Source organism: Phaseolus vulgaris, chromosome 8, assembly GCF_000499845.2.
Source record: "Phaseolus vulgaris cultivar G19833 chromosome 8, P. vulgaris v2.0, whole genome shotgun sequence".
In the NCBI taxonomy this organism is placed as follows: Eukaryota; Viridiplantae; Streptophyta; class Magnoliopsida; order Fabales; family Fabaceae; genus Phaseolus; species Phaseolus vulgaris.
In genome coordinates, this window is record NC_023752.2 from 62,541,446 (window position 1) to 62,560,906 (window position 19,461).

Here is a 19,461-nt window from a genome sequence, read left to right on the forward strand (position 1 = left end):
ATACGAATACGGACATGGAGATATATATAATCTCTAAAATGTAGGACACGGGGACACAGATCTATATATTATATAATTTTGGATTATATAAATTGAAAATAAATATTTATGTGTGTACCTGAGTGGAGAGATGGGGCCCAGGCACGGTCGGTTGACGTGGTGTAATTGCTGACGTGTTGATCTTCTTCTCCTCTGGTCGATTGTCCTTTCTTGTTGTCTCCTTTGGTCGGTCGTCCCTTCGTGCTATCAACTTCGGTCGGGCGGGGGAGGGTACCTGCGAAGGCACTCCGACGCTCAAGTAAGTATGAGATTCTAAGCGCAGTTTCGTAAGTGAATGAAAACGTACCTTTCTCTGGCTTGAGCACAGTATTTATAGGATTGCCTAATGGGCTTTCTATCCCTTGGGCTCAGGGTGGTTATGGATATGTCTTGTCAGTCGTGCTCCGGAATACCCGGGGAACATATCTTCTCTAAACGCATATTCCTTATTCTTCGGAGGTGTATCTTAACCACCTTAGCTTGTCACATAAATGCCCTTACATTTATTGTGTATACGGCCGGTCGGCCACGTGCGTTCGTTTCCATTTAGTGTATAAGGCCGGTCGGCCACGTGCGTTCGTTTCCATTTAGTGTATAAGGCTGGTCGGCCACGTGCGTTCGTCCGGTGCCTACCAGTACAATGTACAAAGGTATGTTCCAGATTATTTTTGGAACAGGAAGATATTTTTCATGACTGGTTCAAAAGAATTTGTTCCTTATTTTTATAATCATAATAAAAATTTATACAATAAATTTGAGTTTTTGGAAAATTATTGTATATATGCCTTTTAAAATTGTGTGAAAACCGTGCTAGAATTTTCAAAAATTCAACAAATATTTTTTGAATTGAACACTTCACCGATAAGTGTCTTACGAATGTCGTACGAGTGTCGACACCAATACGTATGTCCGACACGGATATACCCATTTAAGATAAGTGTCCGAGCATCATAGTGAATACCTTATATAATTTGATTAATTTTCCACTTCATCTTGGTGAACTTTTTTTACATATAATAGTGAATAAAAGTATATATATTGAATCATATTTATTATAAAGTTTGAGTAAAATAATATTTAATAAAGGGTAATTATGTAAAAAGATGTTGTACATAAGGAATCGAATACATCTTTAATTTCCATAAGACATATCTAAATATTTCTAAGAATGTTTATTATTAATCAAAAGTTTTTTTTATTCTATTTTAAGGAAACATGATTTTTAATATTGTTAGTTTTCAAGAATCATGACTTTTATATAAAAAAAATTCCTTCAAATGTCTTTTTAAAAGGTTCATCCTTATAAACATTTGAAGAGAAGAGTAATAAAATATGTTAAATAATTTGTAGAGAAAAAGTTGTCATTCGAAGAAAAAGACATTAAAGAAAAATAAAGTATTAATCGAAAAAAATAACAATATAAAAGGATCTTTTTCGTGATATAGTATTTATATCATAATAATAAATTCAAGGACATTTCTTTTTTTTTTTTGTTTTTGTCATGTAACAACGTAAATAAACACCTTTTTCACGTTTATATTTTATTTTAATTTTTTTATCAAAAATAAAGAAAAAAAGTTGTCATTATATATAAAAGAATTGTTTAAGACCATACACCAGAATAAGTATTTAATTATAGTGAAATAAAAAATATAGTATTTATTATATATAACATTACATCACCATATGAAGAAAACTATAAATACATGTAATAATAATAAAATATAAATAAAACTACAAAATCAATTAAAAATAAAACGTAAAAATTGATTTGATTTAGTTTGAATTTATTTTATGATTTTTTATGTTTGATTTAGATGTATTTTGAATTTACAAAATTAAACCACACAGCAAAACATTACAACTAATAGTTACCATAATGTTTCAAACATGTATAATATTTATTATTATTATATTTTACTTTTTTTCAAAAATATAATTTATTCTTGCGATAGAGGGAATATTCTTGTAGATTCAAACATAAAGTGTGTGATTATTAAATAGTCTAAACTCCTTTTTTTTCAATAGCAAATTTCATATTATTTACTAATCAATATTTTAAAAAGTGTCAATTATGGAAAAATATATTAAACATGAATTCAATAATTCAACAATTTTCTAATAGTAACAATTAAACCACCCAATTATATAAAAAAATAAAAAATAAGAACTCAATTAAAATATGTAAAAGAATTTAAGTATTGAATATGTAATTATTTATTTTATATTTTATTATTAATTTCTTTTATTCTATTTACACGAGGTTGCATATGACGTATAGACGGTTAAGTTTCCTACTTTTATCAGTACATATCTTTTCACAATTTCATAATATCCAAGAATACAATTAATAAAAATATAATAAATAATTTAATTATATAAAACAATTTTTATTTTAAAAAAAGTGTCAATATCTACCAAACTGTAATCATGTGCAAGACAAATAAGGGAAAGTAAGTTGTCAATTTTTTTGAAACCAACCCATCCCATCTCATTTTCTAGGAAGCATACACAAAAATAGGCAAAAATAGAACATCACAATCCTACTCTCATCCCTTCATAGTTATCCCCTCTTACATTCAAAACCATAAAAATGCAAATAAATTTCATAGTAATTTAAAAAAGAAGAAGCATGAAGAACATGTTGTAGGAAGAAAGATAAATGAAAGGAATAAATGGAAAAATTATAAATTAATTGAGGAGTACTAATATATTAACATTGTCAAATGAAAACATACCATTTTGGAGATGTCACATCGAGTAGAGATTAGAGTATTTCATTGTATATAAGTAGGTGCAAACCTCACTCCCCATGAGCCGATTTTATGAGGTTGAGTTAGGCTTAAAATCCACTTCTTAATATGGTATCAGAATCATTTTAAAAAGTTTATCTTAGTGAATGTTTGTTGGGCACATCGATTAAAGATTAGAGTATTTCATTGTATATAAGTGGGTGCAAACTTCACCTTCATAAGCCGGGGGGTTAAGTTAGACTTAAAGTTCACTTTGTAATATATAATTCACACTTCAATAAATTAATATTTTATTTTTTAACTCAAAATATGATTATAAGTGGGGTTAAAGAATTTGTTGTCTTAATTAAGTTTGATATATGGTGTAATTAGGTTAAAGGTTAAAAGAATAAATAATGAAGAAATGGTTTGGTGGAATAATTAGGAATAGAATGCATATTGTTGAAGAGAAATCTTCCTAGGGAGAATAATAGGCATTGTGGTGGGTCTATGCCCAACTGGATTTTGTAATTATTGAACCTACACATAGTTACTTGATGTGCCCCATACACTAATGCACTTCCCACATGAACATAGTACTTACCTCCAAAAACATTAATAAATCAATCAAAATATTAAATAAAAATATAAAATAAAATAAAATAAACAAGTTTCCATTGCAAGAAGTGAAAAGAAAAGTTGGAAAGGGAAAGTAAGAAAGCTTCCAATGCCATTATGCCCAAGTGGATTACAATGAAGCATGGCCCTACAAGTTTAAACCATCTAACTCTTCCTTTCATCATTCCATTAGTTCTTTTCTAACCAATCACTTTCTTTTTCACTCTTAACTCTTCACTAAACTACTTTTTTTTTCTCCCACACCACATTTTTATCTAAAAGTTTTAACTCAAATTAATTGAAATCACATCTTACTCCATATTAATTATTTTAAATTAAGAATTAAGAAAATGTTACTTTCCCAGTAGCTGCCCAATAAAAAGGAAGTAATTTATAATTATGATATGACATAATTTTACATAATATAATTTCAAAATAATCGCACATAGTTGTTGATATATCAATATTCTCCAAATTTTGAAATCATATCTTCATCAATATTAAATTAGTTTAATTTTTACAACTGTGTTGGAATCCTACTATCATAGACTAGAGATTAGAGATGAAGATATTTTATTATATATAAGTGGGTGCAAACCTCAACTTCATGAGTCGGTTTTATGGGTTGACTTAGACTTAAAGTCTATTTCTTAATATGGTATCAGAGTCATTTAGATCTTATCCTAGCGAGTGTTTGTTGAGCCTATCGTGTCACCCGCTATTGGACCGTTGTCGAACTACCCATAATATATTATCCCAACTTCATGAGTCGGTTTTATGGGTAGAGTTAGACTTAAAGTCTATTTCTTAATATGATATCAGAGTCATTTAGATCTTATCCTAGCGAGTGTTTGTTGAGTCTATCGTGCCACCCCCTATTGGACCGTTATCGGATTATCCATAATATGTTATGTCACGCACGAGCTTACAACTATCATATAAAACTCTTTAAATTAAGGGAATCAAACTATAAATCAAGGGTCTAAAGATTAGTTTTTAAAATTTTTTTTCTAGTAAAACATAGAAGCACTACTTATCTCAAGCAAGATCTCAACTTATATTTCAGCCAAAGTTTGTTTATTTATATAATAATAAGAATGATAATAACGACAGAGTTGAAAAATATGATATTTTATTAATGTGAATAGATATTTTATGATTTTACTTGATAAACGTACTTCAAGTTAATGGTGCCAAATTGCCAACAATGAAGAGACCCAAAAGAAAAGCAATGGTGCCAAACCAAATCGCCAATTATGAACACTCTCCATAAAAAAACAAAGTAATGGTGCCAATGGGAAACACAGCTACTTCAGCTTGCATCATCATATTCCAATATATTTTGTTATATCACCAAATCAAATTCACCTGCATTTATAATAAGGATTTTTGTTTCCTATCATTTATCATACCAGAACATTTATATCAGTGAAAACACCAGTATTTAAGGAGCTCTTTGTTTCTCAGAAAATGTCTTTTTTTTTTCTTTTCTATTTCAACATATAAATAAAATTAAAAGATTGGAAGCAACAAGAAAGTGAAAAACAACATGGCATCTTTTATAATTAAATTAAAAAAAAAATCTAAACTTTCCTACTTGGTATTGTGTTACTCTGTTGAAGATTCCACATACAATATATAACTAGATATAAATCTTACCTTATAAATAACATACAATATATAATTGGATATAATCCTTACCTTATAAACCAGTTTTATGAGGTTGAGTTAAGCTGAAGTTCATTTCTTAATATAGTATCAAGACCATCTCGAATCTATCTTAACAAGTGTTTGTTGAGCTTATCAGATCACTCGCTATCGGACCGTTATCGAACTATCTATAATATATTATCCCACGTACAAACTCTTATTCTCGACGTGAAGAAGGTGTGTTAGAGATCCCACATACAATATAAAAGTGAATACAAACCTAACCTTATAAGTTAATTTTACGAGATTGAGTTAGGTTTAAATCAATACAACAACCATATTAATAATTAACCTATTTTTTAAGCACTTCTTGAAGTGTTGTGGCAGGGCATTAACAACAATAATGTGTCTGTGTGTGAAACAGTGTTGGTAGTTACTATTTTGGGCAGAAATGACAAATATCACAGCCATAGCTAAACTGAGAAAAGTGGGTTCCACTTGAAAAACTAAAGAAAAACATAACTTACTAATCATAAATGATGATTAATTAATAGCATAAGCCTAGTTCCATATCCCACAATGAGTTAACTCTGAAGGCAAGAAATTCAGAGATCTAAACTATAGATTAAGGGTTTTTTGTGGCATTGATGACACCTAATTAAGATGATAAAAAAGAATGAGTTAATATAATAATTGGCATGCAATGATGGTCAAAGCAATTATGGTAGTTTTTAATGTAAATGGGAGTTTTTTTAGTAGCATTGTTGGTGGCTTGATTCTGACTTTCTTTGATTATTAAACATGGGTGGGTGAGGTATATAGCAGATATATAATTTTCTCAAAAACCATTGATTCCAGAATCTTTTGGCACCATGCGCACATTAGCCTTCACCCCTCTGAATAATTGCACATTCTTCTTCCAGTACAATCTCAACATAATATTACAGTGTTAATTTCAACTTCTGATGGAACTGGGAAGGGGACAATGAGCTTGGTGCATTGTCAATTGTACCCTTTTGAAAAAAGATCATTTTTTTTTTCTCTCTATCTTTCAAATTCTTATTCCCTCTCTCTCTCTCTCTCACACCGTTTCACCAGAACCATTTCTTCTCACATCTTTTTTTTCTGACTCTCTTTATCTTTTCTGGCACTTAAATCCGTATTCTGCAGTGCACAGTTGGAGTACTCCCTCTTTAAACACTGAAGGGTGTGGTCTTTTTCAACTCTTGCAAAAGCAAAACACCAAATACAAGTTGAAAACTAAAAGAAAAATTGTTGGTTAAATTAAAACCCCTGAAATTCAATTATGCTGGTGATAAAAGAATAAACAGTAATAATTGGTATTAAAAAAAATGTTGGTGTTTTTTTTTCTCCTTTAAAAAATTGATTTTTAATCATGGTTTTTGTTTGCTTTTGGTTAAACCTTCCCCACCAGATGATGAGATAATCATGATCCATCCTCAATTAGCTAATGCTGCACACCAAACTGGAGAGAGAGAGAGAGATTGACAGAGAGAGAGAGAGAGAGGGACACTGAGCGTTTTGTTTCTGTAAAACAAAATGGGTTATATCAGCAAAAATTGCAAGAAGATGATGGTCACTGTGTGATGTTGTTCCACTCTTGATGTTTCTTTTGGGTGTTCAGAGGTCAGTGAGGCAGAAACAACCTGTTATAGAAAAAGAACAAATTTTCCCATCTCATTCACAATTCCTCTCAGTGGGTTTGATTTGGTGTGATAATTACCCCATGCTCCTCTTCCACCTCTTCTTATTGTTATCTCTTCAGCTTCAATCTTCACGGATATCCACAAAAAAACAAACTTTTTGGTTGGACCACTCCAGTTCAAGCATAGTGGAGCTCCTTTCCTGAGATATACCAACTGGGTTTTGAGCAACTTTTCTCTTTTGCCTGGTGGAAATAGCTTAAAGTACCAAACTTTATGCGCCCTGAGGGGTGGATTGGTGAGAGAAATTTTGGGGTTTGCTTCAATTCAGCTTTGCAGTTGAAGATTCATGGTGGGGTGCCTGGTGCTTCAGTTTTTTGAATCTTCTGTTCAATCTGGGGCTTGCCTTGAATCCTCAAGACTATTACTTTGGTGAATTTGGCAAGTATGTCTGTGAATCGAAAGCCTCCAGCTTCGAATGGTAGATTACCATCGAATATGAAGTGTTGGAAGGTGAATGAGCCTCTGCATGGGTCTAATTCTCCCAGGACATGTAGGCGAAAACCCTTGCTCCTTTGGTTCTTTGGCTTTGTTGCCATAGGGAGTATTTGGTTTATCTTGAGCTTCAATAGTAGCTATTTGGTGAACAAGGAGAATGAAGCAATTTGTGAAAAAAGAGCAAGAATCTTGCTACACCGTTACAATGTTAGTAGGGAACAGATTTATGCTTTGGCCTCCTTGTTCCCTGGATCAGATCAGGTGAATCACACTCTCCTCCTTTCTTGCAATTTCTAGCTTCATATATTGTGGTCGTGGAGGAAAATTATTTACTTTTGCTCAGAAACTTTAACTATTTGGCTTCTTCTATTACTAACTGCTCTTTCTGTTGAGCGTTATTTTCGTTAAACAAACACCATCTTGTTGGGTTGTATATTTGAGTTGAGTGGAAGGTGTAAAACAATGGAAACCAAGAGATTCTCTTAATGAAAGGGTATCAACTATCCTCTTCTGATTCTTTTCTCCGCAAGGTTTTTCTAGCATCACTTTATGTTGTAGAATCGGTTGATTTCTAAAAGTGACGGGTGCCCTCTTCCTAGATTTTTAAAACAAAACAGTAGTTGTTGCTGATATGAATATGAACAGTAAACAAAGTGATTGTCTTTATCCTCCATCTTACCTGTCTATATTGCAGATTTTGTTCAACTGTATTGATGAAAGAAGACTTCGGATGCTGTTAAGGAGTGGCATGGTCAGCACTCCACAGTTAATGTGTCCAGAGAATGAGGAGTCAAAAAAGGAGCGTATATGTGTAGCAGACACTGTAGAACCTATCGAACAATGTCCAATTCTCAATGATTATGTCCAGGCAAGACTTGAATTATCAGTCTCATTCAAAAATTATGTATCATTGGCCTCGGGCACTGCACTTTCGACTGATTTGGTTAGTTATTTCCTCCGTGGAAAGGTAGAATCTTTATTAAAGATAAAACTTGTATTTGTTTTGCTCAATAGTCCAATAATTTAAATTGTTGGTTCTCCTAAAAATTTGTTAGTATCTAAGAATTATAGTCTAGCTTACAATTCCCTTTCCTCACTGCTCAACCTATCCTAGGGGGGCATAATATGGTGGTAGTTGATTGAATGGAGATAAAAGGGCATAGTGACGAACTTTAGGATTCCTAGCTTTCCTTTTCTGTGAGAATGGTGAGTTTGTGGAAGCTAGGGGAGAAATGCAACTACTAATAATGCATCATCTGATTCTACAGTGGTGCCATTTTGAATGCACTTGAATTGAATGTAATCAATAGAATCCCTTAAATTGCCTTCAGAATCATAACATTCTTTTTAGTTTGGCTATGCCATTAATAAATCTTGTCTTGGTGTGTAAAAGATATGACATTACCAGTGATAGTCTAGCATTTTAAATCATTCAACCTACAACCTAACATTATTATATAGTCATATTGATGGAAAACTAGTGGATTTTGGGTTAGTTGCTGCAAATATTGCCTTTCCCATGTTGTGATTTATACCACAGACTCTGCTTATAAGTTCGTGTTATGACCATTAAAACGTGCACTCCTTGCATGCTTATTTGAAACATGTACTTTCATTAAATAATTAATTTGCTAATTCATTTTGGATTTGCAGAACATTGTGCAACCGTTGGAACGGAGGGTATCTGCAATTTGGGGTCATGTGAGTTCATCTGATTTAACTAAAGGATTCTGGTGGGTCCTTAATGGAATTGTAATGTCCTACTTCTGTTTACTATGGAGGAGTCAAAAGCAGAAGCTAGTTCAGGGGCATCCAGCTGCACAACAAAAGCGGCTGAAGCATTTTGCACAGGGTCCTTCAAGGGGTGCTGGGAGGTGGAGGAAAAAGTTACTAGTTATATTTGTGTCACTTGGAATATTTGGGTCCTTTTGGTTATTTTGGCACCTAAATATGGACATCATGCAGAGAAGAGAAGAAATGCTAACCAATATGTGTGATGAGAGAGCCCGTATGCTGCAAGATCAGTTTAATGTGAGCATGAACCATGTTCATGCTCTGGCTATCCTTGTATCTACATTTCACCATGATAAACATCCTTCTGCAATCGACCAGGTATTGTACTCAATTTTCTTGCTCCATCATCTTATGCAGACTTACTCATGGCATGGTAAATGACTAGTATTTTGCATGTCGTATATATGCTTTTGCTTAGTGTATCTTATGTGAATGTAACTGTCATATTTGTGTGGCTTCATGATATTAAAGAATAAAGTATAAGTTTTTTTGTTTTTTTTCCGCTAAGGAGAGCAAAATATGATTCTAAATCTCATCTGTAAAACTAGGGGAAAGGCACAGTTCCTCACTTTCATGTAGTAACAACTGCATAAATATATAATAAAATAAAATAAAATGAGCAAGAGTAAGGGGAAAAAGTGGGAATGCTGAAAAAATATGATAATATTAAAAAAGATTGGAGTTCAGGTTGAGCTATTGATCTGTAATTTGTCTGACAAATTAAGCTATTGAGAAGTATAGACAATGAAGTTAAGCTGTTGCTTTATGATTATTTTTTTCTCCACAACTAGCCTAAAATAAATTTTTGAGGCTTCTCCACTTTCATTGCGTTATGGTAATGTTGTTGCTAAAACTAAATCACAAAGGAGAATGTCTAGAAGGGTATCAAACAAATTCATTTTGGTACTTTTACTAGCTATACTAAGAGAAAGACAGCATTTTTCATTGTCATTGCTATATATTTTTATTAGCCAAGTCTACTCAACCCCAAAAGCTAGCTTGAGGGAGGGGGAGAGAATTGTCCAAGTCTTGTAACGTTTGGATATGTGTGAATATTGCATGGTGTTGGTTTCCATTTTCAAATCATGTTATATTTATGATCCTTCCTATGTTGTTCTTGTTGTAATGCTATCTTTCCTAATTGAAAACAATAAAAGAAAAGAAAAAAAACTAAGGAAAAATAACACTGGAGCTTCTGTTTTACTGCAGAAAATTTTTGGAGAATATACCGAGAGTACAGCATTTGAAAGACCACTTACTAGTGGTGTTGCTTATGCTTTGAAAGTTCTTCATTCAGATAGGATGCATTTTGAGAAACAGCATGGGTGGACAATTAAGAAAATGGAAACAGAGAATGAGGCATTAGTCCAAGATTGCATTCCCGGAAATTTGGATCCAGCACCCATTCAAGATGAATATGCACCAGTGATATTTGCTCAAGAAACAGTTTCCCATATTGTATCTATTGACATGATGTCAGGGAAGGTGTGTTCGCATAGCTTGCTGTCATCCTAACATGATTTACTTTTATTTAGCAAATTGTGAGGCAATGGCTTAAAATCTACAAATTTTACATTCCCGTCGATGTTCTTCACTGTGTATTCTGCTCAAGCATGAGAAAACTATAGTGTGAAGTCATCAGTTAGAAAGACTTTTGTCCTTGTAATTTCTTCATGGAAGGTAGTAGCATTAGATGCTTAAAGTTTGTATACATGGAATGGAATAATAGAACTGGAGATCACTTAACACTGTATCTTACAAAATTTACTTTGAACAGTCAAAGCTAAATGTGCCATAAACAGAATCAACTTCATACAAACTTTTGAACATCAATAAGATGACTCTGTGAGCACTGTCATCTCCTGTTTTTCATGCTTAATCAGTTTATTCACTCTCATCTCAGTGATAGACTAAGAAGAAATACGACTAGGAGTTATTATCTATAGAATTATTTGTTAAATTTATCTGGCTGTCTAAAAGAAAATATTTTGTTGCATTGTTACCCAGGAGGACCGTGAGAATATTTTGCGAGCAAGGGCATCTGGAAAGGGGGTTCTCACATCCCCTTTTAAACTACTAAAGTCCAATCACCTGGGTGTTGTACTTACATTTGCTGTCTATAACACTAATCTTCCTTTAGATGCTACACCAGAGCAACGTATTGAAGCGACTGTGGGGTAATCTTAAAGGCTACAGCTAACTGTCTATTCGTTAAAATATGCATTTCATGTGTGCTCTGATATACCTCCCCCTAAGAAGAGAATGACAACAGTGTTAATGTGTATATTGGTACCTATTTATATGCAGGTATCTGGGTGCATCTTATGATGTTCCATCATTGGTGGACAAGCTTCTCCATCAACTCGCCAGCAAGCAAACCATTGTTGTAAATGTTTACGACACAACTGATGCATCTGCACCTATCACAATGTATGGTACTGATGTTACTGACACTGGCCTACTACGCATAAGCAGCCTAGATTTTGGGGATCCGCTACGAAAACATGAAATGCACTGCAGGTTTGCTTTCACACTATCATAATTGTGTGATGTCCAATAATTGACATATCATCAATGCATTTCCGTTTCCTTTTCTTTTGCAGGTTCAAGCAGAGGCCTCCATTACCTTGGACAGCAATCAATGCATCAGGGGGGGTGTTTGTTATTACTTTGCTTGTGGGTCATATTTTTTATGCAGCAATAAATAGAATAATAAAAGTTGAGCATGGCTATAGTGAAATGAGTAAGCTAAAAAGTCGTGCTGAGGCTGCAGATGTGGCAAAATCCCAGGTATGGTATATTTATGTGGTTTATACTTTCTGTTACGCAGAATAATTGTTAGCCTGGTGTCAAGAATTTGGAATTCTCACACAATTATGATGCTTATTGCATCATGATTATCATCATTCAACATCAGAATTATTTCTAATAGTTTATATTCTTTTACTTAATTAAAATTAATATTTTGGACTTCACCTCTGAGAATCGCTTTCCCTTTTTGTAGTTTCTTGCTACAGTTTCACATGAGATCAGGACTCCAATGAATGGTGTTTTAGGTAATTGAAAGTATTGATCTTTTAATTGATAATCCCAACCTGTCAATAAGTGGTGACAATTATCAGCCATTTAAAATCATTTTTCAGGTATGCTGCAAATGTTGATGGACACTGAGCTCGATAAAAGACAGATGGATTATGCCCAAACTGCACATGATAGTGGTAAAGATCTCATATCAGTCATAAACGAGGTTCTTGATCAGGCTAAGATTGAGGCTGGAAAGCTTGAGCTTGAAGCTGTAGCTTTTGACCCACGTGCTATTCTGGATGAAGTTTTATCTCCTTTCTCTGAAAAATCTAAAGTAATAGAGGTGAGATTCTATCTTTCAGCTACCTTAATTTTGTACCTCAATTTTACATTAAGTCTCACTTGAACTTTGTTCTCTATACTTTTTTGTGACTCCAGCTGGCTGTTTATGCATCCAATCATGTACCTCAAGTTGTCATTGGTGATCCTAAACGATTCCGGCAAGTAATTACAAATCTTGTCAGCAATTCAGTCAAGGTTTGCTGTATTTCATGCTGTTTTTTTTTCTGTGATTCATTATTCTTCACATATATTGTTATGCTGGAAACATCTCATAATTTTAGGCGCTGCTGCATTTTCTCCCTTTGAAGCATACTAGGCATTGTAACCCACCTTATCAATTAATCCCTCAGCTTTTGATCTTATCCTTTTGAAAGTGTGCGTGCCCTTTTCGGATTGATTTTGAGACATCAAAACAGAGTTAATAAGTAAATTCATCCATAATCCTGGTGATATTGAGCTTTATTCACTATTTCTTTACAGTATCACCTTTTTGTCTTCATTTTTTTTTTAATTTTCACCAGCAAGTGATTCGTGCCAATGATAAGACATTGTAATAACACAAGCAATTTAAAGGATTTATATGTTTCTCTAACTTCATATTAAATTAATGTATCTTATCGCTGAATAAAAGATAATGAATCTTATTGCTTATTTATGTCTTAATAAGTTTACTTGGTGCATTTCAGTTCAATCATGATAAAGGACATGTGTTTGTCTCTGTTCATCTGGCAAATGAAGTGAAGAACCCACTTCATATTATGGATGCAGTGCTGAGCGAAGGCTTCAACATCAATCAGGACGTATCAAACAGAACATATGATACATTAAGCGGGTTTCCTGTATGCAACAAATGGAAAAGTTGGGCAAATTTTGAGAAGTTAAGTAGCACAGATGATCCTGAAATTATTCAATTATTAGTAATAGTTGAGGACACAGGTACAGGAATTCCTACAGATGCACAAAGCCGAATATTCACACCTTTTATGCAGGCTGATAGTTCCCCCTCCCGAACATATGGTGGAACTGGAATTGGGTTGAGCATTAGTAAATGCTTAGTTGACCTCATGGGAGGTGAAATTGGATTTGTAAGTGAGCCTGGAATTGGAAGTACTTTTTCCTTTACTGGAACTTTCAGAAAAGGAGAACGCACGTCTCTAGATGCAATGTGGCAGAATAATAATTTTGGTTCAGAGTTCCAAGGATTGAGAGCATTAGTGGTAGATAGTAGAAAGATCCGAGCTGAGGTCACAAGATATCATCTGCAGAGATTAGGAATGTCTGTGGATATAACTAATAGTCTGAATTCTGCATGCTCTTGTCTATCTAATACTTGCAACATGAGGTAATTTATCATTTTGGCAGTGTAGCTTGTTAGACTTCAGAATACTTCACATGTACTAGTCATTTACAATGGAAAGTGGATTTTAGAATATAAAAAATCAGTATCACCTGCTTTATGGGAAATTGAGTATGAAAAAAAAATAGGTGACATTCACAATAATAGTTTTTTTTCCCAGACTGACCTGATGAACCTCAATGCTTGCTTTCACGTGAAATATGAATGTTGCTTGATCTTGTAAAGGATTAAGGTGCTTGGTGTTATGGGGAAAACTCAGTTTGTGTATTAATTAAATTGGATTTATTGGTTCTTTTGAATCAGTTTGATAAATTCTATCATTAAGATAATATACATTTCCTCAAAATTGGTAATTGCTCGAGTTCAATAGTAGCTAGCATCTTTAAGGTGTAAATGGTCATGAAGTAAACATGAAGATTGTCAATTTCTAGTCCATAAACTTGTACTGGACATTAGGTTTTGATTTACTAAATTACCACTTTTGCTTTTTCTTCAGTACGTCAAACCAGTTGGCCATGATTTTGATAGACAAGGAAGCTTGGGATAAAGAATGTCTTATCTTATGCAAAATCAGGAAGCTTAGACAGAATGGCATCAAAAGGGATCCAATTTTGCCAAAGATTTATCTCCTGGACGCCCACCCTAGCATCGATGAACATGCTGAGCTGAAGTCAGTTGGTATCATAGATGATATACTAACGAAGCCTCTTTGGCTTAGTTCTTTGGTTCAATCTTACAAAGAATCCCTTGGCACTGAAAAAAATGAAGTAAATAGGAAGAAAGTATCCAAACTTGGAAGTTTATTAATGAACAAACAAATTTTGGTGGTTGATGATAATGCAGTGAACAGAAGAGTTGCAAAAGGTTTTCTACAGAAATACGAGGCAAAAGTTACTTCTGTGGAGAGTGGCATGGCTGCTCTGGAGGTGCTTAAACTGCCACATAATTTTGATGCTTGTTTTATGGATCTCCAAATGCCAGAAATGAATGGGTAATTTATCTTCTTATTCCTATTTTTTAAGTTTTCTGAATTTTTATTGCAAATTAAGACACTGTTGTCACCTATAGGAATAGAAATAAGGAGCAATGACTGGTCTAGTAAGTAGATAATAATCAGTAGAACTGGTGCCAAAAGTCAGGCCCCTATGCTTATTTTCTTTTGCTAAAGAACTTACTACCTATAATATTTTAACCGCAACTGATTTTTTCTGGGGGTCTACTACTCAATCTATTATAATTTAGAGTTTAGGGTTTAAGGTTTCTGTGTCTATATAAATAGATATTAAGATTATTTCCATGCCTTGTAATTAATTTCATTAGAATATATAAAATATGTTATCACATTTTAGGTTATCCTCTGGGATTAGTTTCACAGTTTTGCCAGAGGCTCGGTTACTGTATTTAAGGGAGTTGATAAATCCTGCAATGTGCATGCTGTTATTATGTTATCCTTAGGGGTGACATATGACCAGTTAACTTATTTTAGAAATCTCAGACTCTGAATGCTTTTCTAGACATGATCTCACACACCTGGATCCATGACTGAGATCTAATTTAAAAGTATTTTTCTTTATTTGAAATGGTACAGTTTTGAAGCAACAAGGGAAATCCGCCGACTGGAGAGCGAGGTAAATGAGAAAATTGCGTGTGGGCAAGCATCTGCAGAGATGTATGGTAACATCTCTTATTGGCACATTCCAGTACTAGCAATGACAGCAGATGCAACTCAGAGTTCAAGTGAAGAATGCAGAAATTGCGGAATGGATGACTACGTGACGAAGCCATTTGAAGAAGAGCAGCTCTATACGGCAATGGCACGGTTCTTCTTGCCAGATTCATAGTGTGGAAGTGCCTAGGTTAAAATGACTGATTAGTAGTCCATATACCCTGCTGACAAGTGTTGACCGATCTCCAGCATGATGTGTACTATGAATTCAAGCAACGTAGGTCAAGTGATGTGTACTATGAATTCAAGCAACGTAGGTCAAGTGATGTGTACTATGAATTCAAGCAATGTAGGTCAAGTGTCAGTTTCTCCATTAAAAGAGCTAGTGGGTGGATTAATTTTGACTAGTTATGCCAGATATTGTAATGGTTGGACATACCCCAGATGATGTGTTCCTGATTAAGACTGCTTGCCAGCATCAAAGCTATCAATTCTGCATCATGGATCTCAGCTGTGGTCTTGTTTTGTGATAGTAAGTACCATGTTCATCATCCCTGGATTTTTATACTATAAGTGCCTTTCATTCACTTAGTAATGATGCATGTGCTACAATTATAAATTTCCAGTGAAGTTCAATAATCATGAGCCATGGTGAGGAGTTTACTTGTAAGACTATTCACCCATTAATAATTTCTGTTCCTTTTTTCATATTTTTCCAGGATGCTGATTTCGAGTTCAAGATGTTATCACTTATTGCAGGACAGGAGATCAACAGAAGGCATAATTGCATTGGTGTACATAACCAGTTTTTGGTTCCTGCTTCCCATCTCTGATTATTCTTTGTAAATATTTATCTAGAGCAATTAGATTAAGATAAAATGTTACAGTGACAGCATCATTGATTCAATTTTTGTGGCCAAGATGGAAAAGGGTGAAAGATCTTTGAACCCTCTGAATTTTGTAAGTAACTTGTAAAGCAAAGTTATCATTACATGACCCTGGTAGAATGGCATATGTAACAATATTTCGTGACTTGTGAAATTTCAACTTGTCACTGAGTTGTAACTGTTTCTCTCCACACAAATATTCTCAAGGCTAAAACATGTCCAATTCATTAAAGTTGAATATTGAGCTACAAGTAAGCCTCAGGTTTGACAGATGAGACAGCAGAACATGAGGACCACTAACGAACTAAGACTTTTTTCCCACTGAAAAGGGCAAAAGATAAAAAAGGGGTTAAAGCTGAGGAGTGTGTGGAAAGTAAGGAAGAGAGAAGGAAGTGAGATAAACAATCATTTTGTCATTGAGAAGGAAAAAAGGTAAATGGTTGTTGAGTTGGAAGAACTTCTGACCACAGGGAAAGTTAAGAATATAAGTCTTTTCTGTGCGTTTTTCTTTCTGTGAGTGCTGAGCACGTGACAAAGCATCACATAACCGCAAAAATTGGAAGTGGCATAAGAAATAACAAATAATCTTGTCATGTTACAGCTCAGTTCTTTCTGTCAAAGGGTAATCATATTCTGAAGGGAGAGGCCACTTTCAATGTGACCACCATGCATGATCCACTTGCAAGGGAATAATAACATAAAATTCCTTCTTAGCCGTTAGAAAGAGACCATAACTTCCTTGCTTATTCTTTGGCTATCTGTGTACTATATAAGCAGCCACATTGCTTATGTCTTTGGTATTTATTCTATACACTCTTTAGTCTCTATCAATCACCAAAGTCTCTCTTATCTTTTCTCCAAAATGGCAACATTCATGTTGAAGTTGATGCTTCCTCTACTTTTCCTTTACATGATTCCTCCAAAAACAGGTAACATTAAAATGTTCCTTGTAACTTTTTATTCCTTCTCTTTATTGTTGCATTGTGTTCATCTCAAAAAGTGCAATGCATCCATGCAGCATATGCAGAGTTTGAGCAATGGTGTGTTGCTGATGAGCAGGCCACTGAGAATGAATTGCAGGCAGCCTTGGACTGGGCATGTGGAAAAGGAGGTGCAGATTGTGGAAAAATTCAAGTGAACCAACCTTGCTATTTTCCAAACACATTAAAAGACCATGCTTCTTATGCCTTCAACAGCTACTATCAGAAGTTCAAGCACAGTGGAGGCTCTTGCAACTTCAGAGGTGCTGCCATGACAACAGAAGTGGATCCTAGTAAGTTCAAACTGATTCATGAATCACTCTCTGATTTCCTATTTTGGTTTAACTAGGACACATGCATGTTCACATGGCAACAGGTGCAGTTTTAATGAACCTGATGCTTGAAGGTTAATCTGTTAAGTATAGATTTTGAGGCTCGTACACTCCTCTTAAATGATATGTCTGTGTCGGACACACGTATCGAACAACGATACTTGTATGACATTCGTAAGACACATTGGTGAAGTGTCAAATTAAAAAAAGACAATTCTAGCACGGTAAAAAGGAGAAATACATTAATTTTCTAAAAACTCAATTTATTGTATAAATTTTTATTATGATTATAAAAATAAGGAACAAATTCTTTTGAACTAGTCATGAAAAACATCTTTTTTATTCCAAAAAAATATCTGAAACATACTTGTGTACATAAATATTTATTGTCAATTTATAATTATATAATATATAGATCCGTGTTCCGTGTCCTACATTTTAGAAATTATACGTATCTCCGTATCCGTGTCTGTGCTACATAGGTTATGCCTGATGCTCTAGTTTTAAACTGTTCTAAGTCTGCAACATTGAACAAAGTGTATGTTTGTATGAATAATGGTGATTTATAACCTTTTTATGCTTAATGTTTGCTCACAGGTCATGATTCTTGTCACTATGACTTCATTCTACGATAGCAACTGTGAATGAAGACTTAAAACTACTGCAGCAAAAACCAGAGCTCGAACTTTTTTCTGTGGTCCCAAACTCCAATTAAGCACTTTTTTTGGGGCCTTTTTTATACTATTGATAAAGCTGAAATTTTACTTTGCACTTTATCTCAGTAGAAGGCTGAAACGGCATAAAATCTTTGTTTTTCCTATATTAATGTATGTGTAGTGCCGTTTAACTTCAAGTTTTTTTTAACAATGTGAAACAGTACTAATTGTTCTGGACTGGACCTGAGGCCCAATTAAATTAATTTGGCCCAACAGTCAAACCTCTAGACAAGGCAATTTCTTTTAGGACCATGTACTTTCTTCCTGCACCTCCATAGTTGGGAGAAAAGTCTAAATTATCCATGATTCTGGATAGCACAATTTGTAGATCTGTCAGTGAAGTTGTGTAATCTAGAGACCATGAAATATTCAGATTCTATATTATACAATCTAAAATGTATTTTTAAATTTGTAATTCGAAATATGTTTTTGAATTTTGCAATTTGAAAATATAAAACATGACTTACTTGGGATTAATATTCAACAAAATAATCATATAACAGTTGGAAATATGTTTTAGAAATATTTATGTTTATGAATTTAAAATCCACATATTATGTATTTGTTTCAATGTATGTTTAGTGTGTGAAACCTTTTTTTATCACTCATTTTTTATTTTGAAATATTTATTTCACAATGTAAAAATTATATTTTGAAAAATAACCCAAAAGAATCTGATAGATATTGAAAGAAATATCTCAAATTTAGCTCTCTTTTTTTCCCCATAAATTTTACTTTTTTAAGAATAATACAAGTAAAAGGGTAAATGGGCCTCCGTACGAAGAAGTACGGCCCATCAATAGGTAAATGGGCCATACAGTAACTGGTCTCAACGAAAGTGAATTAGTTTAAGCTCAATTTATTTGGTCAATTTAATTATATCAGTTGAAACATTTGGTCAATTTTTTTTAGTATATTCAATATTATTTTTTAACACTAATATTTAAAATTGGTGCTATGAAAATAAATTAGAAGAGTTTTATTGAAAAATACTTATTATATTAGAAGAGTGGAAATAATTTAACATTTCAATTAATAAAGTATTTTAAAAGCTGATAACAATAAAACTATTAAAAAGAAGGCTCCCTAGAAAAACTAAACATTCTATATACTTGTCATTCTATACTTGTCTGACTTTAAGTCTGAGACATCTTAGGGTTAA

General features: G+C 33.6%; 2 protein-coding genes across 4 annotated transcripts; both read left to right on the forward strand.

Moving 5' to 3' along the window:
- The first annotated feature begins 6,017 nt into the window (after positions 1 to 6,017).
- Positions 6,018 to 16,449, forward strand: LOC137824222 (histidine kinase 2). Of its 3 annotated transcripts, none has more exons than XM_068629754.1 (14): positions 6,018 to 7,462; positions 7,896 to 8,168; positions 8,855 to 9,313; positions 10,205 to 10,480; positions 11,003 to 11,172; positions 11,303 to 11,515; positions 11,599 to 11,785; positions 12,000 to 12,051; positions 12,139 to 12,362; positions 12,458 to 12,556; positions 13,048 to 13,703; positions 14,215 to 14,709; positions 15,307 to 15,916; positions 16,104 to 16,449. In XM_068629754.1, the coding sequence occupies exons 1-13, from the start codon at positions 7,151 to 7,153 to the stop codon at positions 15,557 to 15,559; spliced, it is 3,669 nt and encodes a 1,222-aa protein (XP_068485855.1). In that variant the 5' UTR covers positions 6,018 to 7,150; the 3' UTR covers positions 15,560 to 15,916; positions 16,104 to 16,449. The 3 variants fall into 3 exon arrangements, with proteins under 3 accessions (XP_068485855.1, XP_068485857.1, XP_068485856.1); XM_068629756.1 differs by having other exon boundaries at positions 6,122 to 7,462; positions 7,896 to 8,069; XM_068629755.1 differs by having other exon boundaries at positions 6,123 to 7,462; positions 7,896 to 8,144.
- Positions 16,450 to 16,521: 72 nt separating this feature from the next.
- LOC137824224 (glucan endo-1,3-beta-glucosidase 4) lies at positions 16,522 to 18,714 on the forward strand. The gene is made up of 3 exons (XM_068629757.1): positions 16,522 to 17,200; positions 17,290 to 17,544; positions 18,181 to 18,714. The coding sequence occupies exons 1-3, from the start codon at positions 17,134 to 17,136 to the stop codon at positions 18,216 to 18,218; spliced, it is 360 nt and encodes a 119-aa protein (XP_068485858.1). The 5' UTR covers positions 16,522 to 17,133; the 3' UTR covers positions 18,219 to 18,714.
- Positions 18,715 to 19,461: the final 747 nt, after the last annotated feature.

What these genes read in the sequence shown, in the direction of transcription:
- LOC137824222 (XM_068629754.1), top strand. Translation starts at nt 7,151, where the DNA reads ATGTCTGTGAATCGAAAGCCTCCAGCTTCGAATGGTAGATTACCATCG. An exon ending in TTGTCAGCAATTCAGTCAAG is followed by an intron (nt 12,557 to 13,047) that starts GTTTGCTGTATT and finishes GGTGCATTTCAG; the next exon opens with TTCAATCATGATAAAGGACA. An exon ending in CAAATGCCAGAAATGAATGG is followed by an intron (nt 14,710 to 15,306) that starts GTAATTTATCTT and finishes GAAATGGTACAG; the next exon opens with TTTTGAAGCAACAAGGGAAA.
- LOC137824224 (XM_068629757.1), top strand. Translation starts at nt 17,134, where the DNA reads ATGGCAACATTCATGTTGAAGTTGATGCTTCCTCTACTTTTCCTTTAC. An exon ending in CATGATTCCTCCAAAAACAG is followed by an intron (nt 17,201 to 17,289) that starts GTAACATTAAAA and finishes GCATCCATGCAG; the next exon opens with CATATGCAGAGTTTGAGCAA. An exon ending in GACAACAGAAGTGGATCCTA is followed by an intron (nt 17,545 to 18,180) that starts GTAAGTTCAAAC and finishes GTTTGCTCACAG; the next exon opens with GTCATGATTCTTGTCACTAT.